We start from the raw sequence: 19,627 nt of genomic DNA on the forward strand, positions 1-19,627 counted from the left end.
AGTCCCGTTAAAAGACATGAACGAGGCGTTTTGACCAAGAAAGATCTGGGAATCTTCTCTTTACTCTGATATAAACCATGAAGTTTTATATTGAAACAAAACATTTATGCATACATACAGAGCCACATGTCAGTTAGCTATGGATGTTGCCTAAATATATATACATATAAAACTTCAAAGCAAACACACTGACAGTTCTACTGCAAAAGGAGAGCAACAGGCTCCTCGATGCCCAAACTCTTCTTTCCATGGTTACCTAATTATCCTGTCTGTCAGAAAAGTTAGCTGATGCTTATCTTACCCTTCCTCCTCTCCTACCCTCTCTTTCTGCCTTATTGACAACTCCCATCTCTTCTTTAAAAATCCTGTTCACTTCCCCATCACTTCTCTCAAAACATTGTCTCACGTCTTTCCTTCTTTACCAAGTTTCCTTTTCCCCTGCACTCCTATATATATATAAAATACACTGCCAAGTCTCATAGCTTAGACTTTCTATATATTGACATTCCCACTCGAACCCATTCTCCATCTTCCTGACTCTTTGCACATTTGTAAGTCATGGTGTGCTATTCAGGAACACCCTCTTTGAAAGCTTGACATTTAAAAACATCCCCACCTCAACACACACACACTCCACATCTTCCCTTCAAGAATTAAGATCTGTTTTAAGAAAAAAGTAGAAGTTTGCTGTCCTCTGAAAATATCCCCACAGAGACAACTTGGTACCTATTCCTGCCTATGAAATTCACTTCAATTATGTCTGGTCTGTTCAGTGTGCCACCACGCATTGAAAGGCTTCGACAGGACGGACTATTCATGCCAGAAGAGGCCTTAACTTTTCTCTGAAGTACACCACAGCTCTGCATATTGAAATCACCACTCAGAATTCAGTAACTAGTTCAGCTTGCAACAGCAGTGTTATTGCTACTGATTTTTATTTTTGTTTCCCAAAACTCCCTGAATTACGATGCAGCAATACCACTACATCACTAGTTAAGTTATGCAGACAAACAGACGCAAGGGATGAACCGAAGAAGGACACCGGGTGACGCAGTGTATCCTTTCAATAAACATCTGGAACCATAATGAAAAAAAAAAAAACCACAAACCACCACATCTTGCTGGTAAATCAGTTTCTGTAGCATTCAAACCTAAAATAAAAAGCCGGATCAAAATAATTCAATGGTAGAAGCTATTAATTTCTAGTTATCCACATAACCAATGTACCACTGTAAGACTGATCTCTGCTGCTCACGCATCTCTACTTAGAGCATTTAAAGCATCAATACCCATCCTTTCCCAAAATGACACTAATTACTTTATTTTAAAAATACATATATATATAAACTGCTAATACATTGTCCCTGGTACCCAGATGCTTTCCCTGCCTTTGTGCAGGCTGTATGAAGATGGCTACTTATTACCCAAGGAATTATTTTCACATGGTACTTTTGAAGGGTTGTGGATTATTTACTGGAAAATATGTGGCGCTTTTATTCCAAAGATACATTTATGCCTTACAAGCTTTAATTAAGTTTCAAAACCATACTTTGAGGTGAGGTATTTATATTTTAGATTGAAGATTCAAGGTGTGGAGGTAAGATAATTTACTCTAAGCCATATCATCAATCAGTGCCAGTCTGGACTAACACCTTACAGTCCAGACTCCTTTTTTCTAATGCTTCTTTAACCAACAGTACAGGCAGGTTACATGGTTCCAATTCCTAGGCAGAAGTGTGAAACGTAATTTACACCTTTTCTGTGCAAGTGCCGAGAGACATTTACGTCTGAGAAACTCAGCTCAAGAAAACAATGCAAAAAGATCCGTGCATCTCTTTGATAAAGGTTTCCTCTTTCACAACACGTTCCTAGTGAAACGCAAAGAGTCTGAAACAACAAAATCATTAGTCACCTTTCAGCTTTCATCACTGCTATGTTTCCAAGGAGCCACTGGATCTCAGCCTGCTCTCAGGAAGCTTAAACTCAGGAGATACTTCCACTGGAGTAGAGTTAAACCACGTGCAGAGAATCTGCCCCTAATCTGCTGCATGAATGGGGAAATGATTTTTGGATCTTATGCTGCTCTGGTGGAATTCCACAACCTGAGTAGGATCTGATGGCATTTCAAGTCTCCACTGGCTAACTCTGGAGAGAAGCAATGCACCCAACGTCAAAAATCAAGACTGCATCTCTGAAATTCTCCAAGGGGGAAAATAATCTCTCTGTCTTTTGTAGCAAACTTTCACACTGCAGTTTAAACAGAAAAATAAAGTGAATGCTGTGTAGGAGAACGTACCATAATCTGATTCCATCAAAACACTACGTTCGGATAATGTTAAAAAGATCCAACAGAAGCCCTCAAAAATCCAGTGTTGTTCTGTAGCCCATACTCAGCCTCTGAAGGTGGAAAATAAGTGGAAGGCCACATGATCACTCCACAGCCAGTGCAGGACTGTTTTAATTCAGAGCATGGTCTTGTGTGCACATGAGCTGAATAGAATATCTCAAACTATGTCCTTCTTCCATCACATCCCGCAACATTGCATCCATAATCCCTTACTTGCAAGTGTGTGTGCAGGTAAAGCAAGCTTTCCCCATCCAGCTGAGCTAACAACCTCATCCAAGACCTTCACAACAATCAGAACCATGTTAGATTGGGTCCTTCCCTGAAGATTTGATTGTCTAACACACAGTATAGCAATTGGCAAAACTGAAATGGAAAAGGAGGAGGAAATACTCAATGGATAGAGAATTCAGACACACTGACACCCCAACAACTCACTAAATAAGGAATCCAACTTCTTGGATAAATGTTGGCACGTGGAAGTTAAATGAAATATCAGCACTAAGAGCAATTTGTTGTAAATCAAGGAAATTAAAAAGAAAGGGGTAACAAACATGCTCTTTATGTCACCTGGGAAACAAGCATACACTTCATTAAACTGTCTAGCTCAAGGTAGCCAACATTTAGACTAGTGAGGAAGACTGAATAATATTTATTGAAAACGAACTTTAAAAAAGTGGAATATTAGAGTATGAAGGTATTCTGTAGGGACAGACTGGTTCTCTGCCTCTTCTGTCATCATGTGGCACATGCGTTTATCTCAGGGCTCTCTGCCCTGACCCATCTCTTGTAGCACAGAAGAAATCATTATAGACAAGAGATACTGAGTTTCTGCTAATATCTGTCAGCTTCAGCTTCTTTCTGCCAGTCTCTCTTCCAGGACAGTGTTTAGCAGAATACTTTATCTCAGGCTACAAGAACTGAAAATAGGAAATTGCTAATGATGTATAATTGATGGGACATCAGAAGTTGCCAAAAGCAAATGTTATCTGCCAAACCTAACTTCATTCACTTCAACTGTCTTATCCTAGGCATACATTTGATGCCATCTGCCTAACTTCTTCTATTTTACTGCTTAAGGACAATTTTACAGCTCTTAAATTACGTAGTCTGTAGTCCTAACAAACTGCCAATCAAGGACATATCCAACAAACCATTTACTCTCAAAAAAAATTTAAGAAGGGCGACAGAGGAGAAGTGTATCCTGATAATCTTATCACACTCATACCTTTTCTAAGGACATTTAATAGAAATAATTCAATCTTCCCAGTTATTTTTTGTATAAGTAGCAAACCATGGCCAGCGATTCTTCATTTTGGTGATACTGGAACTGCTCAACAACAAACTAAACCATGCTGCGAAATCAAAATATGAGGAGTAGGGAGAAAGAAGTAGAAAGCATTTCCTAAAAGTAAGTTGTCTTTCCAATTCTATTTTCTCACTTTAATGACTTAAAACTGAAACAGTGAAGTAAAAAAAAAATAAAAAAAAAAATCTCTTTAATAGAAGCTGAGGATGCCATTCCCCCAAAAATTCCAGCAACTGGAATGGAAAGTTTCAACCCTATGAAAATGTCTTTTCCCAGTTTTCACTCTGATATAGAATTGTCAGCAAAAATAGCTTTATGAAACAGTTTACAGTCAATGATTATCATTTTCTAATATAAAAAGTCAGGCTGGTAGCTGCCTAATAAGTTATAATAAGTAACTTGTCCACAAGCACTACAAACAGAACATTACATTTATCAAGTTTCATATACAATAAAAATGTCCCAAGAAAACAGCATGTTCTATTTGATCCTACCTGGAGGATTTCTGTCTGTTATTAAGGCAATTTTGTATCAATTTTTTGTCTTGATTCCTGTAAAGTTAACTTCCACATATACAAGCCACTTGCATTAGCTTAAAAAGCAAATTTCATCGGGGTACAATTTTAGAAGTAGGGAAGTACAGTATTAGCAGATCTCTTTAGGGAATTACTTCTCCTCCCACCAAATTTAAAATATATGTATCTATTCTGGGTTTTATATGCTTTGTGACAAAGATTAATAAAGATTTCCAAATCAGAAAGACGTCGATCTCACCCTTGGAAAGCCTACTTTTTAAGAAGCACCCAGCAAAACTCCATGCTCCTATCTTCCCAAACATCTTTATCACAGCGCTTCAGTCTCCTGTAAGGAGCCACCCACAAAACCAGTGTTGCAAAGTCTCCTGAAGGCCACCACTTTCCAGCTAACCTGGGTGAGTAGCGGCGAGCAGTATCGCAAACAGAACATGGATGTTCGGAGCTGAGAGGACTCTCTGTTTCCTGGTTTCTACCCCAGCCCTGTCTGCAAGCACTGCTTATAGATGTTTGCAGTATTAAACTTCAGCTTGAGCAGTGTACTTACATTTGTGTGCAATTCCCAAGTTATATAGCAACAGGCAAAGTACTACTCATGAATTCGAAGCTATGTATAATATCGCTGAGTCAGGAGCTTCTTGAATGAAATCAAGATTTCCAGTATAATCACTTTGACCGCAGTGTCGTTTCAGTAGCAGTAGCAGCAGCAGCAATACACTACACACACTCCCTTCTTACTGGTCCTGCCCTCAGAGCAAATGGTTCCAAGTTCAGAATGACCTCACCAATTAGGAAGGTATTGCTACTTAAAATACGTACAGTGACTTGAATCTCAGGAAGTCCAAACACACTGCAAACCCACAGAAAACAATCTCCATTTTATTCATGGTAAAACACAATGGTTTGGCAAGACTAAATGACATGCCCAGGACGAAACACTCTTCAGAGTCGGGAATGCCACACTGGAGTGACAGCCGGTAACATTTACTTTCAAATCACTGGTAAGAATTGAAGTATTGAAAATCTTAACAATTGTACGAAACTAACCCATAGGCTTCATTGAGTTAGTAGCCATGACTTCTAAATTGAGCTTTACCATTTGTTCACCATCTCCTTTTCCTCTGTCCTCTCTGTGAATTAGATTCCCATCAGGGAAAACAGGCCCAGAAATTTGATGCAACTTGCCCAAGATGGCCCAGCCAGTACCCAGTCCCCTGCAGGTCCAAATACAGTTTTCAATGAAAGTCACATATTTTGGAATTAATATTCATCTAGTGGCTACTAATATCCAAAGTATTCATAACTTGTGATAGCTGCTACTGAAGAAAGCAGGTGTTTCAGTTGTTGCTTCTTTTTAAACATAATCAAACCATACAAAACTTGATGAAATACAAGGACTTCCATAAACTGAAGCAAAGGAAGTATTAAAACTATGTTCCTACATGCACTTTCTTAGCATATCACAGTATCTTTCATGCTTTATTCTTGGTGCCAGCTGGATTGTATGTTTCAGTAGAGTCTTCCACAGAGCTGGCTACTTTGAACTTCTGCCTTTAGTTACAACCTAGAAATATTTGGTCTGTGAAAATACTGCAAAGTGTTAATATTTTAGAAATTGATTTCTGATGTCAACACTCCAACTATAATTGCATTATTTCCAACCTTTAGTGACAATGTGAACAATCAGTTTCATGACTCTATAAAGGAAAACCCCCACAAACACAAAATAATCCTAATAACGGTGTTTTACTCTTTTATTCTGCCTTTTTTTTTTTTTTTTTTTTTTGCATGAAGACTAAAGCACAGTGTGATTGGGGTAAATGGGTAAGCAATGTTTGTGCCAGCTCAGACACTGTTTCAAGATTTCATATAAAAGCAAAAGCTGATTTTAAAATTCATGTGTGGTTGTTAGCAGTATTCCACACATGGGTATGGGATTTTAAATGGTCATTTAAAACCGTAACGCTAATTAATCAATCTTACAAAGCAGGCATAGTTTACTCTGGATTTTCTAATGCCACTGAGATGGGATTCCTTTCTGACAGATTATATTAAAAGACTAAATGTTAATAAGACTTTGAATGATGGCTGTAGCTAACTTCTTCCTAAAGATGCTTTTAGCATCCACATTGCCTAGATGAGCACGGATTTTCATCCTGCTGGAAAGGTAGCTTTTAATCCAAGAAGATGCCTTCAAAGTCAAAAGCCAACACATGTAACCACCCACACAAACATGAATCCAGACTCTCTCACAATCTGCTTTAGAGGTATCCACGTTTCACAACAATGGTTAAATGTTTGTAGGACAGGTAAAGGCCTTAATGGACTGCGGCTTTAAACCTTCTGACTTGTCTATTGGTTATACCGTGAAATGACACTCAGGTTCTGCCTCCATCCGACCGTCTTTGTTGTGGAAGTAACTGGCACACTCGGAGTCAGAGTCTCAGACCAAACGGATGTTTTCAGTCAGGTATTAACACCTTTGGCCAAACTGTACACTATGTCTCTCCCTATTCAAATCACTTCCAGGCAAGCTTGTCTTCAGAAGACGGGGCATTTTGCAGCCCTGATGGCTTGAGCACATGCTTGACATCACAGTCTGATACGATGAACAGACTCTAAATCTTCAAGGGATCAAAGAGTACCAGCATGCTTACTGCCCTGATCATTCACAGCTTGATTTACAGACCACTGTAGTCACTGACAGCACAGAGAATGAACTGTGAGCTTCTAGATGATGCTCAGCATTGCAATGAAATTTTTATAGCCCAATTGCCTTTTATTTGAAAACTAACTTTAAATGTGATTTTTCATGCAATTGTTTCTTAATGTGCAGTAGCAATTAATTTCCTTTAAGTTGCCTAAGATTTTCCTAACATGGTAGGTAAGTGAGACCCAACTGCAATTCATAGGACAGGCTGATTTACTTCCTCAGGTTCCTTCACACACACACAAAAATATTTCTCCTTTGTTATTTAGAGGACCTCTGAGGTTACGATAAGAACTTCTGCCCTTTCCTCCTGGCACCAGCCAATTCTACCCAACATTTGGAAGGACCCATGAACTTCTGAGCAGACCCTGCATTTCAGCTGAAAGGCACAGAGGAAGGCCTCGTTACTTGCAGACATTAAGGAGGGAGCAATGTGAATGAGGAACCATCTTTCTGCTTTCATTTCCCTGTCACTTTTGACGTCCTGACACAACAGCCCACTGCGAAGGTGACAAAGAGGGAGAGAGATGCCAAACTCGTAGAAGGCTAGAATTACCTTCCTCAGAGCGACCTCTACAAACTAAAATAGCAATAAGCCATTTGCCAATCTGCAAGCTATGATCTCTATGAAATGACAGTGCCCAAGTCTCCAAATCACTTCCACACAAACACCTGCAATGCTGGCAAACATGTGCATGTGATAAAAATCTGCAGCGTGTTTAGTACATGTAGCTCACTATGGATCTCCTCCCTTTCTTGTCTGCAACCTTCTCCTGCTCTCCAGCTCCTCCAAGAGTTCAGATTATTCTGCATTTTCCCCATCCTTTTCTGTGCACATACTGCTTTATTTCTCCTTCCCTCTCTCACATACCCTTTTACCCCTGCACTTTCATTCTACCCCAACTTCTTTTCCCCTTTTCTGTGCCCCACAAACCTGGCTTCTTTGAATTTCTGATCCTTTGAAGATCTCTCATTTTATTCTTCCCACTAAGCCCAACAATAACCTCCTCTCCCCAGTAAAATACTTCCTTTCTCCTACCTACACATAGATGGGATTGCTCACCCTTTTACCGTGCGCAGTCCCTGAAGGAGAGGAGGACAAGGACCACTCTTCTCTCTTTCCAGAACGGGCAGTTTCTTGGTACATTGTGCTCTCCCCTGAGAGAAGCATCTCAAGAGGCACCTCTCTGGCAGGGTCACAAAGCAGGCTGACAATAGCTTTCCTCGGCTGCTCAGGAAATGCTTTGATGGTAATTGACTCTCTTCCCCAGGCAGAGTATCAAAGTGCAAATCAAGGCTTCCCCTAGAATTTGGATTTGGTTGCATGAGCTAGAACAATAGCGGTGATGCTAGACAGGCTTGATAATGGCTTCTATTTTAACTTCTGCCTTTATTTTTTAGAGCTGCCTGTCACTTGGCATTACTACCGTGCTTGCTGACCAGCGATATGTTTGTTTTCTTGTACTCCCTGCTTTTGTGTGGCTGTATGCCTCTACGGATTCCTCTAATACCTTCACTGCAAGCTCTGTGGGGCAGGATGATTCCCGCCCTGTTTGCACAGCCCAGTGCAGTGGGGACCCAGGCCCCTTCAGTGTTCTGTTAATACACAGCATCAAAATCTCGGGTCTGGTCACAGGAGGAGGAGGACAGTATTGGCAGGAAATGAGACCTTTCCTTGCTCCCCAGAGCCTGCCTACTGCCTTGCATCAGACAGAGCAAAAACACAAAACGGGCAGGATGTGTGCAAGGAAGGAGCTGAAACAGTGCCCAAGTGAATGGAAAGTATCCAGATGGCTGTGGTAACTCACACGATGGGAGTCAAATCAAAACAAAACGAAAACAAAACCATATGCCATGTACCCTTCACTCTCTTGCTCTCTTTCTCTCTCTGCCTTTCTCCTGGCTGTTGCCCCAGGTCTTTCTATCAGTACGGGTAATAGTATGTTACTCAATTATGTGTATGTCATGAATAACAATAACCCCTCTTTTACATTAGAGATCACGGATTACTGCTATTCATGTAACAAAGAATGTAGTATGAACCACAAAATTATACTCATGTAAGGGTCAAGGAAGTGTAAGGGTCTACAAGGGAAGTTATATTTCTTCATTAAATGCTTCTTTTTATCTGGTACGCTGTATACTTATAAAAGAGAATATTAACTTTACACGTCTATGTTGCTATATGCTATAGAAATATCTACTCACAACCTGCTTGTATCTCAGGGGGAGTATTCAAAAGCATCATGGCAGTGGCAGCATCAATGTCAGGATCTGGAAAATCAACCAATAAATACATTATTTACAACTGGGCTAACCTTCTTGCCCCCGTTGCTAAACTATAGGTTCAACCAAATCTCTGCAGTGAAAAGGTATTAAGAGTTCATTATTCAGAGGGCTCGTTGATCACACATTAAATTTACCCCCAAACTTGCATGTGATCCCATTGCTACTATTAAGTAGAGCGCCATGATGAATGTCATCAAACCATACTCATGTGTGCATGATACCTTCACCGTTAGCCTCATGAATTCGCTATTTAATTCTGTGGAGAGTATTTAGATTTCATTACAAAGGATCTGCGAAAGCAGGTGCAACATCACAATTTGGAAGCAACACACAGGGATGAGCTGACAGTAGAGTGGGAAAGCGTAAGGAACACCTACACCTGAGCGAGTACAGAAAAATGACACTTGGTCATTTTGATTTGTCGATAAGGATTTCAGCGATGTTTGAGAAAGTGTTGGAAGCCAAACTGCTACAAGTAAGGGGGGGGGGGGGGGCGGGGGGGGGAGAAACTAGCATTTCATTGAAGCACCAACTTATTTGCATCCTCATCCACTGTCACTTTAATATAAGCAAAAATCATCGGCTGGCTGCTGTTATTCTTAAATTGGTTTCTGAATCCATCACGAACAGTCAGTTGACAGATGGTAAGTTATAGAGACAGAACAAAATATGATCCTTTTATAACTATATTCACTTGCTCTGCACACAGCAGCTCGGCTGCTATGGAAATGTAGGTAGCTATGACAACAGTAAACAACCCCAGACCGGCCACTGAATAAGCTGAAAAGAACATCTGCCCCAGCAAAGCGTCCCAGCTGCCCTGGGGCGCAACTTGCTAATCGTGCAGTGATGCCATGTGACAGAGAAAGCCGCCTATGCCATGTCCAAATAAATGAAGTGTGCAATTGAAGCAGACATAAAAACGCACACCCTGGCCGACTGCTGCCTCTGTGCTGCTAAACTGAATGACTAATGAGCATGCATTTGTTGTTTGGGTTTTCTTTTTCCAGCTTGTCAGTATTTATACTAAATTACATACCAAAAAATTCAATTTACTGCTAATAGCTTCATGGCACTTTATTTTGGCTATTATATCAGAAAATTACTTTTCACTGTTAAAAAAATATATGTATATTGTATCTTTATATATTTCAAATCTATTTCCAGTAGAGTAATGTAATGTGGTATAAAGTCCTGCAATTTATTAACAGTACAAATGACGTAGAGAGGATTTCAGTATCTGCTTGAGCAAAATAAAAATTCACTTGACCGATTAAGGAAAAAAAGCGATTTTTTTAGTAGTTTAAGTATGTACTATTTTTCTGTGAATAGCTGGAAACACACTTCTAATGGCTACTCTATTATTTAATTGCTGAAACAGTAAACAGAGCAACAGTGCAGCGGGTGTAAAGCTAAAGTTGAAGCAGCAGCAGACTAAATTAGTGTCAAAGTTACCAGCAGACTCCTCAGAAAAGCAGCTTTACCAACTTATGTTCATCTTCAAGTCTGAAGATACATCAAAAGCAATATTCCTGCTGCAAGCATCTATGCTGAAAGTGCCATTTCCAAACAGCTTCGCTCCCGAATATGTGCCATGTTGCAGGACTGGGGCCACGCAGCACACACAGCAAGAGTTTCGCTTTAGTCAAACTGAAGAGGGATAATCTATCTAACATTAAAAAGCAAGACAAAAAGCAAAGAAGGCTGAGAAATAAAGCCAAACCAAACCAGAATTCTTCAATCTCTTTCATACCATAAAATAAGACGACTGTTAGAAGTTGAATTCCCTGTATCGTAATTCATACAGACAACTTCAGCATTTGTTTATCAGCTGTTCCTAAATTCTGTTTTCTTGTTTTACTTTAAATAAGGTCCCACCAGTGGGCAACATTGTAGCACACTTAATTTTGCTGTTGAAAGAATAAAAGGACACAACCAGAAAAACCACATTTCCTCCTGACTTCAGGTTTTGTCTGTGTAACAAACGCTGTGCTTCGAGATAAAATTGATGCAACCGGTTTATCTCGAAAGGTGCGTTCTTAGCCTTCGGACCACTAATGGTACCACCATGTTTCTGTAATGACTTCGCAACACTAACACAAGCTGTTTACAACACACGACTGCATCCACAGCAGCTGTTTTCCAAAGCACAACCACGATTCAAGCACATCCACATCTGCTACGGTGTCTGGCTCTGTTTCCATTGGTATATTCTTGAAGAAACCAGACAGCTATTCTATAACGCCTTGGCAGAGGTAAGAGGCCTTGGAGACACGCACCCAGGGTGGTGCCAGCAGGATCCAGGACAACGTGCTTTGGGTTGTCTTTCTGCAGAGAGAAAAAAAAAGGAGGGAATGGCTGCCCAAGGAAGTCAAGGGCCGAGCGCCAGCAGTCAAAGACCACACAAAGAGGTGAAGAAGCAACGTCCAAGGGCAAATTGAACGGCCAGTTCATTCTTGCGCAGTGTTTACACTTGCAATTCGGAAGTGTTCTCCTGAGAAGGATGTCAAGAAGAAGAGCCAAGAAGTAGTCACGAGGAGCAGCACGGAAGGCAGGCAGATGAAGGATCCTGCTTAGTCTCCTGGTACCACCAGTGCCCCCATGCCGACGGCCCTTTCCCCACAGCTGGCGTCTTCGTGAAGTCTCTTCCATGAGGATCCTCTCACTTGTAGCAGTAAGGGCTGACCTCAGATGGCAGCCCAACCAGCCTGGTACCTGGATCCTCTTGCCTTTACCCGCCCATCTGCCTTTGTGAAGCTGTGGGTTTCATAACAGATCTCTACCCTACCTGAAGTCTGAGATCAACACAAAGGCTCCTGAAGTTATTAACAGTGGGTGGTTAGTGAAAAAATGATTGCAGGAACATCTTTCCCTAGGAAACCAGGTTAAAAATAACTACATACAAAGTTTTGGAATTGAGAAAATTAAGTATTTAAATGAATGCATTCTGGTTTCCTTTTGCTAATTAAAGTGGTGAATTGACTGCATACACAAACTGTATATTTTTTGCCTGTGGAAAGCAGAAGATGCCCAACTTTCCTAGTGAAAGAGGAAAGTAAGGAACAACAAAGAAGAGGAAGGATTGTGGGTGTTGTACGGAGAAGGAAGAGTATGTCAAAGTCTCAAACAGGCAACATCAGAGAGCGACAAAAAAATAGTGACAAAAATTGCCAGCAGTCACAGCTCTCCCTAAAAGATGACTGCTGTCTATACACTCCGTGCTTCACGCTACAATCTGAAGTTTCAGTGCTTGGTCCCTCATGCACCAAGTGTCCTTCAGAGGGTATCAGAAAGGACCTGGAAGAAACCTTAACCACTCACACTAACGCAGAAGGCATGAAAGCATACATCCCAAAGCAGTTCAAAGCCAACAAGGGGCAGGAGCTCCACCACAGCTGCAGTATTTCCCCTTGCAGCGGAAGCCTACCGTTATTTTTGCCAGCATTGCTTTCAAAGACAAAACTTCTTTTGATGAAGATGATACCAATGAAGGATAAGTCACAAACCTCATGGCAGGTCTGTTGGCTGCATTTTAGATTCAAGCCCCTATTCAGCCAAGTGTTCAAAAGTGAACACCAAATCGGTAAACAGCACCTAGTTCTTTCACTGAGGAACTAACCTACAATTTATCACTTTGTGGAATTATGATCCAGTGCATATTGTCAAGATGTGCTTCGAGCCAAACTTCACTCTGCACATTATACCTCTATAGATCAGAATCTGTCCTGCACAGACATGTGGCGAAATAGTAGGCATGAAATATTTTGGCATGAGATTACATACAAACATTCAGCAACGCAGAGGATAACCCTCAGGTAGCAGACGGTTTATTCTAGAATTGACAAAAAATAATTAAAAACAAACAGGGTACCTGAGAAAGCTGGATGTGACAGCTGTCCTTTTATTATGTTTGTGGTCTCTGGTCCGAGTTCATTTCATAGAGAGAGGAAGTGTTTGATAGTAATTCATATTAGTTTGGTATTTTTGTTTCGAACTTTGATATGATTTCACTGAATGCTTCAAATCCACCCCCTTCCAACTAAATCGTAATAAAAATTAGGATAACACAGCCATGCTATAAGGTTTTAAAGAAAATAGCAGTTGAAGCAGTTCAGAGCAACCATGGCCTGAATTTTCCAGCACAGATGCCTAGATAGAGGCACTTAAGATGCATATTTAGGTACTACTAAAATGTTACTGCCAACTGACGTAAAAAATATAGTTAGTAAATAAACTGCACCATCTGTACACTACAACCATTGCCATGTTATCTCATCAGGAAGGAATTTATAAGATCTTTTAATTTAAACTTACTACATCTAAAATAGAACTATTTTTGTAAAGAATTTCACTTCACCGTTCAGTATGCTAGCTTTTGGCCCCTTCTACTTCTGCCCCAACATCCTCCACTGCTTTTTTCCATTTAAATGCTCTACTCTAGCTGGAATGCATAAAACTGTACTGCCACTGTACTCAGAAGATAAAAGTCCAGTTTATTCCTTTTCTACAAGATCAGTCATTTTACTCCCTGCCTCAATTCCTAGCACAGCCCATTCCTACACATTTTTTTGTGATCTGATTCTTTGATATTTTCAATTTTCAGCAGCAGGAAAATGTTGCAAAAGCAACACTCTGTCTTCCACCTCTTACCTTCCGGCTTATTAAACTGCACCAGAGCAAATAGCAGCTTGCCCCTGTTTAACTTGTCTGTTAATAGAAGTGCCTTTTCCCTTCCCACATCATGATGATTAACCTTGGTATGAGTCAGGTTAGGTCAAAGATACAGAGAATAATTAATAGAATGAAGGCTTTTTTTCCCCCCTACTTGTTTGTTTGTTTTTTCTATTTTTAATTTATTTTGCCTGATGACAGAATAAGAACATAGCTGTTAAAATAAAACTGCAATGTGCGAGATAGAAAGAAATACCTGAAGAGAACTGTAAGTACTGTAAACTCTGTCAAACTCCTTGGTGTAGGATGCCACTGAGTTCACTTCTGAAATATTTAAATAAGGTTGAGCAGAGCTCTTAAAATAAAGAGAATACTTGTGGAAGCATATGGTAAACCAATAGGATTCAGAACCAAGAAATTATATTCATACCTCAACAACAGCACACGAAAGACTGAGAATGAGAATTCTGGAAGCTATATAACATAGGCCAGGAGGAAGCAATTTCACTAGCAATACAAAACTGGTCTGGAGTCACAGTGGTTCTCCCACTCCTTTGAGAGGATCTAGTATGAGACACAGAAGAAGAAAGGTACGGGTCTAAACGAACCAATAATTTTTCCTGTTTTTTAAGTTCACTTCTGGCACTGCCAAGTAAGCTACAGCACCAAATTATTCTGAGAGGTCTAATTTTCAAAAATACAGATCATTTGTAACAGAAACCTTCTTCCTGCTCCTCTATTCTGTTAAATTTGTATCGTCATGAAGCTACACATACAATTTCCGTTCTCTAACAATATCATTTTATCAGCTGAAAAACTGTACAAACAAACAGTTACAACATATGTTCTTGTTAAAAATATTAGCTTTGATAAAAAGAAAGGTAGAAGAGTTACAGAAGGTCTTACACATGCCCAAACTCAAAGAGGTTCATCTATCATTCGGAAAGCTGTATGAAACCAAAACATATCATCCTAACTTTTCACCTCTGTTGTAAAGATTCAGATCAATTAACTGCTAAAAGAAAGACTCACAACACTGATACGTATTTTACCAGTGCAATATAAAAATCTTTTAAGAGACAGCTGACTAAAGAGAGATGAGATTTACATCTTATACATAAAAATGGTGTATTATACATTCTCTGCTTAAAAACAGGGAGAAGATGTTTGCTTTGGTTTTGCTCCTTTATTTTTAAAATAATTTTTCCTTTTGGTGTACATTACTGGGAAGCTTAATTTTCAGTGCTGAAGGATGTGAAAATAAAATTTACCCATCACAAAGGCAATAGTAAAGTCTTTTCTGACTCCATCCGGCCTGTGTGGCTTGTAGTACTGAACAGAAAACATCAGCTGAAGAAAGCACTAGCCAGTGAGCCCAGCACAAAAGAAGGGAGAAACAATTTGCTGTTCCATCATGTACTTACCTCATTTGTGATCAGGAATTTCAACCATCTTCTTAACTGATTGCTGCAGCCTCAGCTTCTACAGTGGAAGACGGGATTATGAGGGCTGTAACTCCTTGCAGCCTTACAGGTTGCACACATATTTTTTTGACCGAAGGATACACATACACATGAACACACATGCTCTTTGTCCCCAGTTATGCAGATGTGTGTTACCTCTAACTGGGACATCAAGGTCATCATTGCTCAAGCTCAAGCTTTCACAATGTCTTTGCTGCTAACAACAGGTTTTTCTTCCAGCGAAGTGGGAGGATGGCTGGCAGGAGGAAGCCCTCTACAAAACTCTGACCATTTGAGACCAAATAAACCATATCTTATTGTCCCATACAAGTGTTTGTTGTAAGCACTTATTTCCCTCTCATGCTATTTCAAAACACATTCGTGTCCACCAGCCCTTGAGAACCGAGTATGTCTTTCAGTCCAGCAAGCGCAGGATATGCCGACTGGGAAAGAACCGACGCATCTCGCATAGCCTGAGTGACCCTTGGGGAAACGCTTACAGTCATCCCCCCCTCAGCCACTGGTTCTGCAGGAAAAGGTGGCTTTTGGGTACTTTCACTGCAAGGTAAGTCTTCAGGAGGGCTTACACCCAAACATCCCAACTACTGGAACCACCATGGCACAACGCACAGCATGAATACGGCAGGGGAAGGCTGCAGGAGGCGAACATAAATCCCACACCGGTTTCAGGATCCAGAACACGAAGGGAATATGTCAGATAAACATGAAAACAAAGTGAGAAAGGTATTTCAGGGATTTGAGGGAAAAAAATGCTACTAATGATGAGAAAAGGGGTCAGGCATGTGACACCGCCAGTGAAAGGACTGTATATAGTCTAACTAGGGAGCCAAATGCAATCTAAAACCAAAAACAAGAGCAGAAGAGGTGAACGAAAAACCCAACAGCTAAAATAGCCGTGTGCTAATAACGCAGGCAGACTGACATAATAAAAGAGGAACTCAAGGCAGTAGTGTTATTACAGGAAAATTCACAAACAGGGTGGAACGGCAATTATTATTGAAACAGGCGTCAAAAGGTCAGTGCTTTTCAAGGAAAGGAAATACAGGTTTTTTACGGAAGGATACTGTCATGCAATAATGAAACAGCAGACTTCAGAAATAAAAGAGAAGAAAACAGAGTATGTTTGGAAATGCTGTGGAAAGATGGTCAAAGATGACTTCTAAGAGAGAGACACTGGGTCTGCTCTTGACTTCTTGCACCAGATATGGATCTAGATAGAGCTCTGTGTCATTACAGAAATGGGAATTATGTCAATACAGGAGAGCAACTTCACAGTACAGCCTGGAGAACAAATGCTATTAACCATGGTAAGGCCAGTTATTCCTGGATGTGACAGCTGACAAGTTTCTTTATCCACGTTGCTGAATGAACAAGAATAGATTCCTTTCTGCTCTTTATCTTAAGTAATGAGAACGACTTTGGAACAGGGGGCCACAAAGTGATTCAGTTGAGACTAAGCAGGAAGGATAACAGCAAGCATAATCTTGTTTAAGATCTGTGATTTCCAAAGAGCAAGTTCTGATGAACTAAATGGTTCCTCTGAAACCTCTGGGAAACAGACTGGGCTGAGGAACTCTAGACCTCAGCCTGGGGGAGGCTACAGTTTCTCCAAGTCACTATGCAAAGAGCTTGCTCCAGCTTGTATCCTGAGAAAAGTAGGAAAGATTCATTCTTCAAAAAAAAGAACAAAAAAGCTAAAAAACCAAGCTGGATGACTGAAACAACATGGAAACCTACTTTATGAGAAAAAAACAGAGAGCTTGGCTTGCTCAGTTAAGCAAAACAAAGGCAGAAAAGAAGTAAGACTCTATCAATACAATGAGGTGACCATGGGATACAGGGAGGAAAAGCAAGTGAGAAGAACCATTAAGTTTAAAGACAGCTTCAGTAAAGCAACACTGGCTGAAGTAACCAGAACATTTCTAGACAACACAGCAATGGTATTTTGGAAAACTCTTCTAACAGGAGCTGGAACAAAGTAAAAAGATTGAATGTGAGTTTTCAGAAGTGTTTATGCAGTGTTGCTGCTCACAACGTGACCCAGGGAAAGGGACTCTCCAGAAGCTGCCTTCCAAAGTGTCCTTCTCTAGGGCAGGTAAGTCCTCTGCAAAACTCTATGACAGTGAGGGAAAGAGCACAAAAACACATTCATGAAGAAACTATGCCAGTGGAAGCCTATTTGCACAAAGGTTCATCTACATAAACCTGCAGAAGCACCAGGATGATGTCTGACACTCCAGGAGCAGACCTCGCACCACTTCAGGACAAAGCTGACCTGCAAAAGCTTACAAATGCACAGGTCCCATGCCTGTCAGCTTCCAGCATGCGATGTGCCCTGAGCTGCTAAACTCAGGCGGGATGCCCAAAGCTTGGTGGCTACCTGCACTTGGAGGGGAGCCGTGCAGAGCTGGAGCCTCATACCTGACAGTCAACACCATGCAGAGTGGTGATATAAGCCCACAGCTGTCATACGCAGCCAGCCTGAGCTCTGTGGCAGCAGCCTTAAGCATGTAAGCAAGACTCTCGGTATAATAAAGAGGAGCTGGCCAGAGGCTACTCCAGTAGCACTTGAACCATGGCACTACGAAGCAAAGCCAGTGAGCAAGCCACATGAGACCTGGCTTGTAAGTGGTCTCACCTCTCCTATTGCACTCCCATGCCTGCATATAAACTTCTGTTCAGACTCTTGCCTTCTCTCTTCTGCAGGACAGCAGAGCAGGTCCAGGCAGGAAAGCGCAGAGAGGTGCCAGCAGGCAGAGCCTCGTACGTGGGAGACTGGGAGAACCAGAGGGGAAGGACAGTGGCCCACGGCTTAGGGAGGTCTGTGCACAGGGGCTTCTTCGTGAACCTAGCAAAGGCTGGGAAAGTTGTCTGCAAGCCCAACAGTTCCCACTCTGGTGTATGCTGCGCAATCCTGGGTTTCAAGGTGTGGATGCAGGCAGGACAGCTAGAATTGCCACCAGAAGTATGTTAAAAAAACCAGTACAAGCATGACCAACTAGCAGGTACACAGACAGGCAGGCATGCAGTCTGCTGGGGCTCAATTCCATACCACACAGCCATGACGGCCAGCCAAGGCTTGCCCTCCAGTTCTAGATTAGGTGCTTTTTCCCCAGGAGGGACAGTGGATAAATGGTCTGTTACCATAAAAGTCTTGAGTAAAGTCACACCTGAGAGAACAAATCACTTTTTGTTTGTAGAATTATGTCCAAGACAGGCAGGCATATTATAAATAAAGAAAAATCAAAGTCCGTAACATTTACTTCCTTTCTTCCTAAGACTGAGACCAACTAACAGTCACTAGTATGAATCAATCAATAAACAAATAAATCAAATTACTAGTTTTGAAAACCTATTATTAAACACATTGGAAAACCCTGCTGGGGCAACTCTTTCTACCTTGCCAAGCTTTTGCAAGTGTATCCCCATTAAAGACCAAGAGGACTGGACACAAACTTATCCAAACAGAAGCAGACTAAAGCCTATTTTCCATCAGAGCACTTGACAATCATTATTTTGCATTGCTGCGAGCCAGCCCCAGCCTGTACACAGAGACGCTAAAGCCTCGCCCGGGTCTGTGGATGACGGCTGAGCACTCACTACAGAGACTGGTGTTCAACACGGCTGGAACAAGCTGCTCTTCTGCTTCTCAGAAGGAAATCAGTGGAGGAGGAAAGACAGCCCCAGCAACACTGCCATCATCTGATTCTGGTTCCACTCTTCCTGCAATACTCCTTCTAAACTTCTTACATTTTCATATAAAGGAAATGACAGAAGAGCAGGAATCTAGTGTTTAGGGCCTTTTGACTTTTTTTGCTGGAGAGCTTCCCAAGTGGGCTGAGGGATGAGGGATGAGACGCAGGCCAATGGTAAGGCAGTGCAGGAACTAACATCGTTTTTGAAGAATTATTATAAAGACATAGGAAAACAAAGATAGCCTTTGAAGATCTTGACATTCCCTCTGCAGACGCCTACAAGATAACCAATGGAGTAGTAGAATTACTTTCTAATTACGATAATCAACATTCTGAGACCATATTGGCCTTTTTTAGCGAAAGCTCCTGCTGAAAGCAACACAGTGAACATAAGCTGCCTGAACACTGAAGAGACTTAAAGAGTGAAATTAGTCAGCCTTAGGTTAGGGCTTTAACTTAGCTTAAATAGCACACATAATAATAGGATTTATTTAAAAAAAACTGCAACACAGTTTGTTTAGACTAAACATTACATCCTAGTTATTAGGTGTTTTTTGTTTCTTACTTCAATACTTCTATGATTTTGTAGAAG

At 41.0% G+C, this 19,627-nt stretch overlaps 1 protein-coding gene across 14 annotated transcripts in view; it reads right to left on the minus strand.

The window, feature by feature from the left end:
• FOXN3 (forkhead box N3) overlaps positions 1 to 19,627 on the minus strand; it is a 207,159-nt gene that overhangs the window by 16,330 nt on the left and 171,202 nt on the right. For 9 of the 14 annotated variants that reach the window (XM_087747478.1, XM_087747482.1, XM_087747479.1 and 6 more), the window contains one exon: positions 9,105 to 9,170. The exons of 2 other annotated variants lie outside the window; for them this stretch is intronic. In XM_087747478.1, coding sequence (XP_087603604.1) covers positions 9,105 to 9,170 — 66 coding nt within the window. The remainder of the gene's footprint in view (positions 1 to 9,104; positions 9,171 to 19,627) is intronic. 3 more of the 14 variants (XM_087747484.1, XM_087747488.1, XM_087747486.1) reach the window with 1 other exon arrangement.

This window comes from Nipponia nippon, unplaced genomic scaffold (assembly GCF_047370975.1).
Source record: "Nipponia nippon isolate SJK-2023a ecotype South Korea unplaced genomic scaffold, ASM4737097v1 scaffold_11, whole genome shotgun sequence".
Classification (NCBI taxonomy): domain Eukaryota; kingdom Metazoa; phylum Chordata; class Aves; order Pelecaniformes; family Threskiornithidae; genus Nipponia; species Nipponia nippon.